The sequence below is a fragment of the Eucalyptus grandis genome, chromosome 7, assembly GCF_016545825.1.
Source record: "Eucalyptus grandis isolate ANBG69807.140 chromosome 7, ASM1654582v1, whole genome shotgun sequence".
Taxonomy (NCBI): Eukaryota; Viridiplantae; Streptophyta; class Magnoliopsida; order Myrtales; family Myrtaceae; genus Eucalyptus; species Eucalyptus grandis.
The window spans coordinates 40,032,413-40,045,263 of record NC_052618.1 but is presented as its reverse complement, the minus strand read 5'-3'; the positions used below and the strand labels follow the sequence as shown (position 1 = coordinate 40,045,263).

Genomic DNA, 12,851 nt, shown 5'->3' with positions numbered 1-12,851 from the left:
AACTAACTGGTTCCAATTCAATGTTTGAACATAATGAGAGATGGTGTTGGGGTCTAATTCAAGAAATAAAGACAAACGTCCGTGATTATGAGGGTCCTGAGAGAAAGATCCCCCCAATAAGCTTAGGGATCTTGAGAGGATTGTGCAAGATCATTTATATCCGCCATCTCCTATTCCTGTGATAAGTTGTCCTTTCTTGATTCTGTGCCTAATTGAACTCTTCAAGTACCTGTCTAGCTTTAGGTGCAAGTCCAAAGTGGTCTCATGGGACAAGTGTTGAATAATCCCATACTTCTTCATAAATGATCCGGTTTTCCTAACATATAATTCTCTTAAATACTCTGTAGTTATATTCAACAAATCCAACACAATCAAGGAATGACTTGTAAAAACGAGCTTCCTGAATATATGGTTGAGGTTTGTAGGTTATAGTTCCTACTCCTATTGGAGCATTAGTGAATGTGCCATTATATTGCACAAAAGTCCATGGTTGAGGAAAAACACAATGCTATGTGTTTTTGGCTTTGCTCGAGTAGTTCTCAGTTCTTCTAGGAAAAGGTATTTCCAATAAACAAGGGGATAAAACCATTCGAGTACAGTCATAAGGTTTTTGTCACTTTCATTCTCATTGTTACAGTCAGGTATAATCAGCATGGTTAACTTAACAATAAATTTCCTAGTGGGAAACTCAATAGCTATTAAATACTTACTAGTTAAGTACCATAATAGCCATCGAAGTTTTTCAGGGAAATCAACTTCCTTCTAGACTAATGAATATATGAATAGATACCTAGGGTTTAATCCAAAATATGAAGAATTGAGCCTCCATAGAATTTGAACAAATTTGCATAACACTGCCAGATGAGATTGTCATAATTTCCAATGAGACTATTATTCTAGATTTACTCAATGATCTCCCGAGGGGTATTTTGGACATGGCCATTCTCGCATTCTCTCAATCTTATATTTTTCTTGCTTGGAAAAAGAGTGCCTTAGAATGTACATAGTGATATCCGTTGGTGCCTTTGGCTTAGGAAGAAAATCAACAAGCACATTTTTTTTTTGCTTGCAATATGTTTGGTTTCGAAGGAGTACTTCAAGAACCATTTAGCCTATTGGAGTAGTTGAGAATGAGGGATCTGCTTCTGTTTGAATTTGGTCATATGAGGAAAGGATGCCATATTGAATTTTACTAGAAAATGATGGGTAATAAGATGAAATTTAATTTTTTTTATTCCATTCTATATCATTTCAGTATGGGAAAACTTTCCATTTTTGTAGGTACACAAATGCCTCTTACCATTGATTTCTTCAAAAGGTATGGTTGCCTAGTATTCATCACTAGTGTTAGTTTGGAGGATTCTCTTCCCAATGATGGTATTTGCAATGAGAAAAGAGTTTACATGACTTCTTTTAATTATGCTACTGATGTGGTTTGATTCTTTTCCTAAGGTGGATGATTTTTCTTCAACATTAATTGCAATGGAATAAGCATTTTTGCAATATTGGAAACAAAGTTTCTAAGATAATTGATTATGCCAATAAATTGCTGAACTTGTTTTGCAAGAAATTGTTGAACTTGTTTTGTTGTGAAATCCTCTTCTAGAAATTTCAATAATTCCTTAGTAATGTGTGGCCTTGAAAAGTATGTACCTTTGTTAAGGTGCATATCTAGAAATTCAATTTCTGTCTCAGTAATGTCCATCTTTTTTTCAGGAAAGCATGATTCCATATTTCTTTTTGCATATTGCTCAAGAAGTCAGCAATGAGTTTTTTCATTAGGACTATAAAGTAATATGTCATCAATATAAATTGCTGCACTAGGCAGGATTGGCTAAAAGATGAGCTATATAGCTTTTTGGAACAATGAATGGGCTACTTTGAAACCAAAAGAGAGAACCTTCCATTGAAAATATTAGTTTGGAATACAGAACCCTGTCATGGGTCTATCTTCAAGACAAATACCCAATTGCCAAAATTTGGTTTTGAGGTCAAATTTAGAATAGATGTGAACTTCGGTTAATCTAGCAAAAAGGGAATTTCGAGAGGGCAAAGAAAATTTATCATTTTGGAAAAAAGGTCAAGGACCAATCGCATTATTCATATGTTCTGTTCAGCTCGCTTTTAACATAAAAAGCCTCGCAAACCTATTGAAAGTCTGAGATTTCAATAAAACCTTGCCGCAATGGTTCTGAGTATTCATTTTGAGCAGAAGTAAGATGTTCTAGGTTCATTTTCATATAACTTGCCTTAATAGCATTTTTTTAGAGAAGTCAAAGTGAGATTCTAAATAAGATTTTGACAATTTTTGCATGATTGGATATAATAAACTTATTTGAATAGAGAAGAGCTTTTGGATATTGACAAATTCAAAGAATTGATCTTTATACTTAAGCCCTTTTTCAAAGAAAAATTCAAGGTTGAAAGATTTGGGTCATAATGTCTCAACCAATGATCAAATCTTTATTAGAAAGGCTAGATCCAAATATTTTAGCCGTTATATAACACTGGAGAAAGAATTGAATAGTTACTGGGGTTGTACGCACATTTGTAGAAAAAATATTTCCAAAGGCAGAATTGAAGTACCGGAAACAAGAAGTCCAATATTCTTTAGGAAAAACTTTGGTATCCAAAATTGAAGAATTAACACCAATATCTATGAGAGCAATGACTGAGATTGGTTTAGTAAACTTTGAGGTAAAATTTTTTATAGGAAAATAAGAACAATAAACTTGGCTGGAGTAGATACTAGGGTTTGTAGATGTAGATGTTAGAGACAGATGAAAAGATCTTCATAGTCTAAATCAAAATCAATTTCATTGGGGTTTGATAGTAAGAAATAACACAAAGAGTTTGTTTAGATGGATTTTCATCAATGTAAAACAATGATTCGACATCATCATTCTCAAGGGAGATAGCAGTTTCAAATTCAATATGGTGTATCAAGTGATTCTATTCTTTTTTCACCTGGGAGCAATTTTTAGCAAAATGACCATTCTAATTGCAGATGAAGCATTTGGTTGATTTTTTGCGACCTAAGCGGTCTTTCCTTCTTCATAAAAATCTCCATTTTTTCTTTCTTCGAAAACGCTTGGATCCATGCTTGGATCTTCCCACCTTGTATTTCTTGAAATGCTTCTTTTTTCTAGAATATTTTTCACAAGAGCCATTGCAATCTTTTTTGAAACACTTGCTCTTAAGATGCTGGCAAGAATAAGCACCATTAAGCACTCGATTATCTCTAATGTAATTTTTCAGCATCTTGTGTTTGAGACACAAATTATCAAGACAGAGATGGATTTCTTGTTGTATTTTTCTGAAGAGAATGTCCACAATTTTTTTCTCTATATGTTGAGAAATGACCTCTCAACTTGCTGGGGAAGCTCTCTCGAAATAGAGGCCTAAAAAACTTATTTTAATTTTACATCAGATCAAGGCCAAAAAAGGGTTTGGGCATTTCTCTATAATGTTGATCAAGATATATTTTCTAGAGATAACAATTTTTTCTTTGAAAATATTCTCTTCTTTTGAGCTTAAGTAGATCAATGGGTTTACTAATGAAAAAGTGGTAGACAAATTCGATGGCTTCAGCAAAATCTACCAACAATAGAAATTGCGCTTGTCCACCTCAGTAAATCTTGTGACAAATTTGAGGATGATCTTGTATTTACTTTCAATGGTAAGAGCTCGAGTATTGAGCTAGTAATGAAATTCTTCAAATCTTTTTGGTCATTTAGGATATGAATATCATCAATGATGAAAAACTGTTTAGAAGAAGAAGTAGGAATCTGAGATGGGTTATTTAGTTGCATAACCTCTAGTTCGAAAGGATTTGATTTGATTTCTTGTTCTAGTGGATCATCCATAAATATTGAAGATGTGGCTAGTACAATGGAAAATGATTCTATAGCAGGGATTGAAAAAGAGGAAGAGGATGAAAGGGATATCGAGTCTAGTTCTGAGCCTAAGTCTAAGTCGATTGGGAGGATTGGTTTTGGGAAAGATTGAGCGTGATCTAACAAATTCGTAGGATTAAACTGTTTATCCTCCCAATTGCTTAGGTCTCTTAAGAATGATTCCAACAAATTGGATAACATCATATGGTTCAAATCTTACTTAGCCGGTTTGGAGGATTCCTCAGAAATCTTCTCCTTTCCTTTTTCCTTCCTTAGCATGTCCATTTCTTAGAGGCGATTTATCATTTCTACCACATCAATTCTATCTCATTTACTAAAAGTTTCTACAAGAGTAGTAAAAACTGAAGTGCTTTGTAGTGGTGGAAAAGAATATTTAGTTTTAGGAAAGTAGGGAATGGATTATAAGACTTGAATTTTTTTTTTCTTCAAGGAGTTGGATTTACCTTTTGAGCTTCTCTATTTAAGCCTTTGACTTTTAAGATGAGAATATCCAAAATGCTGTCTTGATTCCAAGGCATGAAGCATTTTTTGGAAATCTGAAAGCATTTTTGTGGTGGATTCATCATATCCGTTGAGATCTCAATTTATATCAAGAATTTTATAATCAATCGTTTTGAAAGCATTATTATGTGTCAAAAGAGTCTTTGATTGCCAGTTTAAAATAGTTTTAGTAACATGAGTCCTTTTTTGCCTTCTATGTTCATCCACATAAGTTGAAGCATGTATTTTTGGGACATAACGATACCTTCCCCGTGGATCAATAAATTCTTCAATGGCAGGAAAAGAAAGCTTAGAAGAGGGTCCTTGATTGAGAGAGAGAAAATATGTTTCTTGGAACATCGAAATAGAAGAGTTAACTTCTTCATGAGATGATGTTTCTTTTGGAAGTTCAAGTGGAATTGAATGCTTTTTTTGCCCATTTAAGGATTGGTTTGTAAAATGGAGAAACAATTGGATTTTTATACGAAGGTGAAGATGGGGAATAATAGAGGGATCTCTATTCAAATATCTTTGGTATAAACCATCTTTAGTCTTTCAGGCTTTTTGCTTTGATTTTGTAGCTAGGTCTACTTCATTACGGGAATTTGTACATGAAGAACATTGACAAAATGAATCTCATAAACAATGACCATAGGGGTCTTTTTAATAATGGAGAAGATTTCCATCACTTTAGAAGTACTAGACAAGTTTCTGTGGGTCTGGCTTAGGGACTGGATTGGGAACACAAGGCTAGATCATAAATAGAGTTTGAAAGATAGAAAGACTTTTTTTTTTTTTTCTTACTGAACATGATAGCAGCATTGCCAATTTTTTTCATGATGAATTTAGAATCTAAGGACTTAAGTGGTTTATTGGTTTGATGTAACTTTTCATAATTGGTAATCCAAGTCTCTAGGAGAAGCTTGGCCAACTTTTCTTTAGGGCTCTACCTAAGGACATGGATATAAGAGGCTTGATCATTTTGCATGGAGGTGAACATGGCATCTTCATTTCCATTGTGGAAGTTGAGATCAAGGGCATGATTCTACATATGATAGACCATTTAATAATGGAGGGTTGTAGCAATGGAGTTAGCAATGTGAGGTGCCTCTGTGAGTTGAGAAGGAAGTAATTGAAAATCCAAAAGAGCAACATTGAAATTTGGATATAAGGTTACAAAGACTATCTCGGCATTCGGGGTGATTTGGACAATGCCAATATAAGCATGCTGATATTCTAAGAACCAAGTGTCTAATAGGGCCATTCTGGCCATGACTGACAAGTCTTTTCAACCATGAAAAGTGAGTGCAAGATGCGCATCTCCATAATGGATATGCAAGTATCCTTTTGGGTCTATTGTTTAGGAAATTTTTGGGAAATCTGAAGAGTAACAAAATACTCATTTTCAATGGCTGAAATAGGATGCTAGTCAAACTTGGAAGATTGCACATATTCTCTTACTTCTTTCGGAGTATGACGAATAAGGTCGTATAGAGTAGATAGGGGAAAATGAAGAAGATGGTTTAGCAAAAGCCGAATAGGGTTTCATGAGGGGAAGCTATGTTTTAGAGATTTTTGTATCATCACTAAAAGAAAATTCATAAAGTTAACTGTGGAGGCATTTGACACACGAAACTCAACTAGAGATGAAGAGAATGGAGATGGAGATAGAGTGATAGGAGCATTGAGAGTTACTAGAGTAATTTCCGAATCAGCCAAAATGAAGAGAAAATTTTCTTAGTACTGAATTCACCATTTAAGCGCATTAAACAAATTCAGTTATAAATGGAACCATGGCTATGATACCAATGAAGGGATCCATGCTTAGAATTAGGGAAAACCAAGTCAGTTGCAATACCTCTTATTCGAGTCCTCTAGGGACCACCTTTTAGCTACGGACTACTCAGTGATTTATTTGAGAGCATAAATTTATGATAAATTTACCTTAAATTAATTTTTTATTTAAAAAAATTCATAAACTTATACGCTTGTAACAAATTAACCCTAAACTAGTTTTTCTTAAATTTGATCATCAAATTATTAAGTTGGATAATACGTGTTAATTGATAAATGTACCTATTTGTGATTTTATCCTTCTTTTATCACAAATGTACTGATTTGTAGTTTTTTGTTGTATTAATTTAATTTAATGAAAACTAATAAAAGTAAATTTGTCACAAATGTATTAATTTGAGGTTTTTGTGATAAATTAATTAATTTTGAATATATTTATTACGTGTGTATCGGTTTAAGGGTTTTAGTGATATTAACCTTGTTGAAATCTTTTATCACATGCTTTAAAGAAAAATGACGGGCGCATATGCATTTGTATTTCGCTCCATATAGTTTTCGTTTCTGTACTTACACATAAAGATCGCATGCCTTGGGGAGTACTTAAGGGAATCAAAAGTGGTTCGTGACTCCCTGCTCAAACAAGAATATTCCCCTGCCACTCCGCAAGATTCAATTTTTATTCAAGCCCATTCTCTCTCTCTCTCTCTCTCTCGCCTTACCGAATTCGACTGGTGCTCTTCTTCTCTGGTCCGCGCGTGCGTGTCTCCGTCTCGGTCCTCGCTCGAGCCCATCCACTCTTCTGCCTCTCTCGCTTCCCACCACCTTCGTCATCCTCTTCTTCATCTGGGTTCGAAGGGAAGAAGAAGAAGAGCGAAGATCGTCTGAGTAAATGGCATTAGCATCGGCCTCTGCAACGAGCAGGACTTCCATACTCTCATCCCGCGCGAGGACGCCCCTCAATATTGTTGCTCCTCCGCCGTCGCCGAGGCTTCAGAAGCTTCGGACTTTTCACCCTTTGACCACCCCTGGCCTTCGCTGCAGTTCCTTCTCTCTGTCCCAACAAGCTCGGCTCCCTTCGACCCCTTGCGCTTCGCCGTCCATAGCCGGCTCGCCAATCCCGGGTGTCGAAGTTCCGGAGAGTACCATCGATGGTAAGTGACGAATTCTCTTCTTGTTTTGATAATATTTCAGTCTGCGGAGTAGTGGGTATGCGGGAAAATTTCATCTTCACTGAGTTTGCTCTTGTAGAAGATTGGAAGCGGTGTTCCACCGTGGCTTGGTTTCAAAAAGGGAACGATCGTGTGATTGAAGTGAATGTTCATTGTTCTGAATTCATATATCTTAAAACTGATTCTTTTACTCAGTTTAATCTGGTCAAAAGGCTGTTAGGAGCGATTTCATTTGTCATGGTTCTGGTTAGATTCCTTTAGCAAAAATGCAATGATGTTTGTAATGATGTTTGAATTGAGAGCTTTATTCAATTGCCTGAGGTTTTCTATTCGATGTTGTGCATGTGAATAGCCTGGGGAGAATTCGCCAGAAACATATCTGGCGAGTGGGATGGGTTTGGGGCGGACTTCTCCATTGAAGGGAAGCCGATTGAGCTTCCTGAGTCGGTTGTGCCTGAAGCTTACAGGGAGTGGGAGGTGAAAGTGTTTGATTGGCAGACTCAGTGCCCTACTCTTGCAAATGCTGAAGAGCGTATTCTTGATTACAAGACGATTAAGTTGCTTCCCACCGTGGGATGTGAAGCTGATGCAGCCACGCGCTACAGTATCGATGAGAGATGTGTTGGGGAAGCAAACAACAAAGCTTCCGCATTTGCCTATCAATCTAGTGGCTGTTATGTTTCTGTTTGGCCAATGGAAGATAAGGTCACAGATAAGATGTTGGAAGTGGAGTTTTGTTTGATTAGTCCCCTAGACCGGGAGTCCCGTGTGAGGATAACTCAGGTCATACATGTGTCCAACAACAAGGTTCTGCTTAAAGGTGTTAGGGTTTTTTGTGAGCAATGGTATGGGCCATTTAGAAATGGCGACCAACTGGGGGGATGTGCTATCCGCGATTCTGCTTTTGCATCTACTCCTGCCACGGCAGCTTCTGATGTTGTCGGTGTTTGGCAGGGCCCCACTTCTACGGTGGATTTCCACTGTTCTCAAGATGTGAGTTTCCTTCCCTTCATTCACTTTTGTGTTCACTAAAGTCTATTTGTATGGTGTTTCATACATGGATCCTTAGTTACTGATGACCCTTTTTCCTTTCTTCTTCACTAAACTGGTCCAGACTTATTTCTCTTTACACATAGGCATTGCTTTTTCTTTTGGTGATGCTCTGTGATGATGTTGCAATAAACCGAATTAATCTATTATGTTCTTTAGTGGTGTGCTGTCTTGCATGATGCATAGATGGGACATAGTTTAGTCGTCTTTTCAGTCATTCCCATTGATTGTGAGTTCAGCTTTTGTGCGATAAAAATCCCGAACTTTTGTAGGGCTGTCAGGAACAACGCTATATAGATAGAAGAGGATAAGGAGACGAGAATAGTTGTTCTTCTGAAAGCGCTGTGGTTATCTTCTGATGATCTTGACTTGTTTGGTAAATCTTTTAAACCAAATCAAGTATGATGTCACAAACTTGAGGCAAAAGTGTTGGTGTTGATGTTTCGTCAGCATGACTATGCTAGTACTATCACATAGAATTCAAGGTTATGGAACCAACGATCTTCCTAGATTCATATTGGGAAAGGATTTTAGACGATTGAACATATTTTTATTATGGGAAAAGACCAAATACCATCCTCATATTTTACTCCATTGCCAATTTCACTCCTTTATTTTTAGATTTAACACTTTCAATCCTGAGCATCTTAGATACAAATTTGCAGCTTAGATGGGTTTTGCGGTTGGTGAGTTGAGAGTTATGCTTGTTTTCTAGATGGAGGGCAATTTGGTCTTTTGCCCATAACATTTTATCTAATGATGCAAATTGGTATTTGGAGAAATAGAGGAGAAAAAGTGGTAATGGAGTAAAAGTGAGAATGAAATTGGTTTTTGTTTTCTTATTATTATCTTCAAATTCAATTGGAAGGAGAGTCATGGCTCATTATCAATACATTCTGGTTGAACTATCATTGGTGCCTTTGATATCATCTCTTGTGTCTTTTATGGCAGTCAGCTGTTTGCACCTCATTTTGGTTTTATAATTGACTCATTTCTCTGTTCATTTGAATTTTTCTTTGTGAGAGCTGCCTTTAAGGACTTCAATTAATCCGAAAATCATCACTCAAAGATCTTTCAAATGCTTCTAATTGTTCTACAACCTTTGATATCAAATTTCTTCAAGGTTTAAGCTTTTTTTGGAAATAACGGTTGAGGCTTATGGCATGACCAAACTATTAAAAAAAAGAATAGAGAATCATTTTATCTTTAAAAAACAAAAATCATTGCATTGTATCATAAGAACAATATCCCTTCACACTCTTACTCTCTCCGAGTATACATTGGCTATGTATATAGAATACCGCATATGTAGATCGTAGAAAAGATGACAGAGTTCATCGGACCAGCCCAAAGGAAGCATAGTAGCTAAGAAAGGAATTTCACTCCAAAGTGAGGATCCCCCCAATCTTGTAGGTTGTTTGTATAGGTCATCTGAGGGTTTGCCTTGGGGGGTAATCAGCAATGTAGTTCTTGGAACTGCTTGGTGATGTTTCCATCAACTTGAGAATTGTGTAGTTATGACTTATAAGCTGATAAAGGTGATAAGGCTTTGTTGAAGATGCATAGGATGCAGATTGGGTATTTATTTAGTTTTTCTTCTTTTTTTTTTCTTGGAAATCAGGCTAAAAGTTAGTCAAATATAGTTTTCTTTTAAAGATGTGGCTGTATACTTTGTTCAAGTAACATTGCAAGTTCTACTAGTCAAAAAGTTTGCTTCTATATCCCAATAGCTTGAATCAGCTGATCAATATGTTCGTAATCTGTCAAATGATTTCAGAAACTCTTGGAACTTATGGAGGTTGGTGTACAAAGATTGGCGAGGGACGATAGTAACCTGGTGTTGCTTCCAAAACAGTTGTGGTGTTCACTTCGAGGAAGAGAAAATGGTGAAACTTGTAGTGAGGCGGGATGGCTGTTCGATAATGGCCGTGCTATCACATCCAGATGCATATTATCAAGTGACGCAGAGGCGAAGGTAAGTGCATTCAGTGTGCTTGCATGTGTACATCTTACGGATGCACATAGAGAGAGAGAGAGTGGTGTGTGTAGCCCAGTTTTATCAAATGCTGGAATCTCTTTCTCCCTATAAGATTCTCATGGAAGTTCATCCAAAAAAGTAGTTTCCCCTAATTCAGTTTAAAGTAAGCATAGATATGTTCTTAGCTCTCTGGGGTAAGCAAAGATTTAGATAGTGTCGCATGTTTTTGTTTTCTTTCGTCTCATATTATAAGGAGATTGGCTCTGCAATTATAAACAGAAAAGGACATCTGGCTGTTAATGCTTCTACAGGAGTACCATTATTTATGAGTAACTGGATTCGGACCTTCATATTATGGCTGTTGCCAAGAAGGAGATAATATAATGTGCTTGAGTGCATGTCTACGGACTAGATAACATCCAATTTTGAAACCTTAACATTCAGTCGATAGGCACAGTTTTAAGTGAGGCTTATGGAAATCCTAAGGACTGTTAGCCTCGACAATCTATTTGCAGTTTCTCTCTTGAATTGAACTTACTTTCACATTGAGAACATCTGGGCTGACCATGATGATATTTGTCCCGTTATGTGAAGTGAGGTTAAATATGGTGTAAGTGGTGCTGCTATTTGTGCTCGTGATTTCCTTTGAGGAACTGAAGTCTCTTGCTGCTGCCTGTTGCAGTTATCAATCATATTTGATGCAATGCACCATTTATTTTGCAGGAGATATCGATAATGCTTGAATCCGCATCGTTGGATAATGTATAAAGAGCAATGACAGCCAAAACTTCCAAAATAATGCCGGAAGTCTAGACTCGGTTTCAAGTATGTTTGGCTGTCGGTGCGTGAGCACTCAAGCTTCATAAGTTGAGGACTCGTTATCGTGATGAAAAAGAGATCAGCCATTTGAATGAGAGACATACCCATCAAGCAGGGGATACCACGGATTACGTCTGCTCTTGCTGTTTGCAGAGAGATGTTAGCTCTTAAATTATGTTTTGTATTGCTCTCCAGATTAATACCATCGTTGGGTCAGTGATACTTTTGCAATAGAAGTACACTGTATCCATCGTTCTCAAATTTCTTTTACTCTGTTGTCGTTACCATCTATCCATAGCTAATAAAGAAGTTGCTAGCCCTTGTCAATTCATGATGATTTGTTTTTTTCTCATCTGCTAGCACACTGTAAATAAACATATCGGTCTTCCTTCCATTCATGGCCAGATGCTGAATTGCATCAATAGCACCCTATTGTTTGTAAGGATTGGTGAGAAGTGAGAGACGGGAAGGTATAAGGCCTCGTTAGATGGGAAACTTGCATTAAGCATTCGAGAGTCATAATGTATCACGCCAACTGTGGCTAATGAACAATGACTGTTGTATGTCATCTTCGATTAGCTTTGCCTGAAAGCTGAAGTACTTCTCGCAAATGCTGTTTCGTATATGTGCCTGATCATAAAGTGCAAGCTTTTCATGGACAACCCCTGGAACGGAAAAGATCATATGAATCTTTACATCCAAGAATCAAAGAAATCCAGAAGAAGACACTGATTACTTCCGTGAAATAGAAAGCTCCGCATTGAGATCAGAGCAATTTAACAAGTAGACACGAGATGCCAACACTCAACACACAGCTGAAACCATTTTCGACAACTTCATACGGCACAGCCACAGGAAGGATAACCCGGAAAGTATCTGCGCCTTCAGCAAACCTAGAAAAAGGAAAGGAAATCATCAGCATAAGAAATCTTCCTACATGGTTATCAAGTTTCTTCTCTCCTCCCCTTTCTCTCTGCCCCGGTCACTCTTCCGCAACCGGAATGCCACAGGAGTGCAGATAGAATAAAAATGAAAAGGAGAAGAAAAAAGAAGAAAGAACAAAAGAGAAAAGAGGGCAGAGCACCACTGTGCTCTAGCTGGAATCCGTCAGCATCTCCCTCATTTCTTCAATAGGTTTCCCCACCAATGATCGCCACGTGTCCAGTGGGCCACCGCCATGATCAACACACCATAAAGCAAAAGCGGATTCTCATGCTTGTTTCTTCTATTTTATTTTTGTGGCCATGATCTCTGCAAATGTAGTTGATCTCCAAGCATTTGTGACCTGATATTTTGCACTGGAAGAACAACCATCGCTAAATCCCGTGTACACAATCGAATCGACAACTTCTGCTTATATCGTCACAAGTCTATATGCACGATGATATGACAATGCAGAGGTCAATCAACTCATCATCTTAACCCAATACAACACATTCTCAGCAGGTGAACTTAATCATTGCGGTGAATGTAGTAGATGATTCGAGATGGAAACACCACCAAAGGAAACATTTAGCTCAGAAAGGAATTTCATTCCAAACTAGGATCCCCACGCTTAATCTTGGATAGGTCGTCTGAAAGTTTGTCGTGGGGGGGAATCGGCAGTGCAGTTCTTGGAACTGCTTGTTGATCCTTCGATGAACT

At 37.3% G+C, this 12,851-nt stretch overlaps 1 protein-coding gene across 1 annotated transcript; it reads left to right on the top strand.

Moving 5' to 3' along the window:
• The first annotated feature begins 6,836 nt into the window (after positions 1 to 6,836).
• Positions 6,837 to 11,541, top strand: LOC104415919. The gene is made up of 4 exons (XM_010027348.3): positions 6,837 to 7,342; positions 7,713 to 8,353; positions 10,188 to 10,385; positions 11,112 to 11,541. The coding sequence occupies exons 1-4, from the start codon at positions 7,081 to 7,083 to the stop codon at positions 11,154 to 11,156; spliced, it is 1,146 nt and encodes a 381-aa protein (XP_010025650.1). The 5' UTR covers positions 6,837 to 7,080; the 3' UTR covers positions 11,157 to 11,541.
• The last annotated feature ends 1,310 nt before the right edge of the window (positions 11,542 to 12,851 follow it).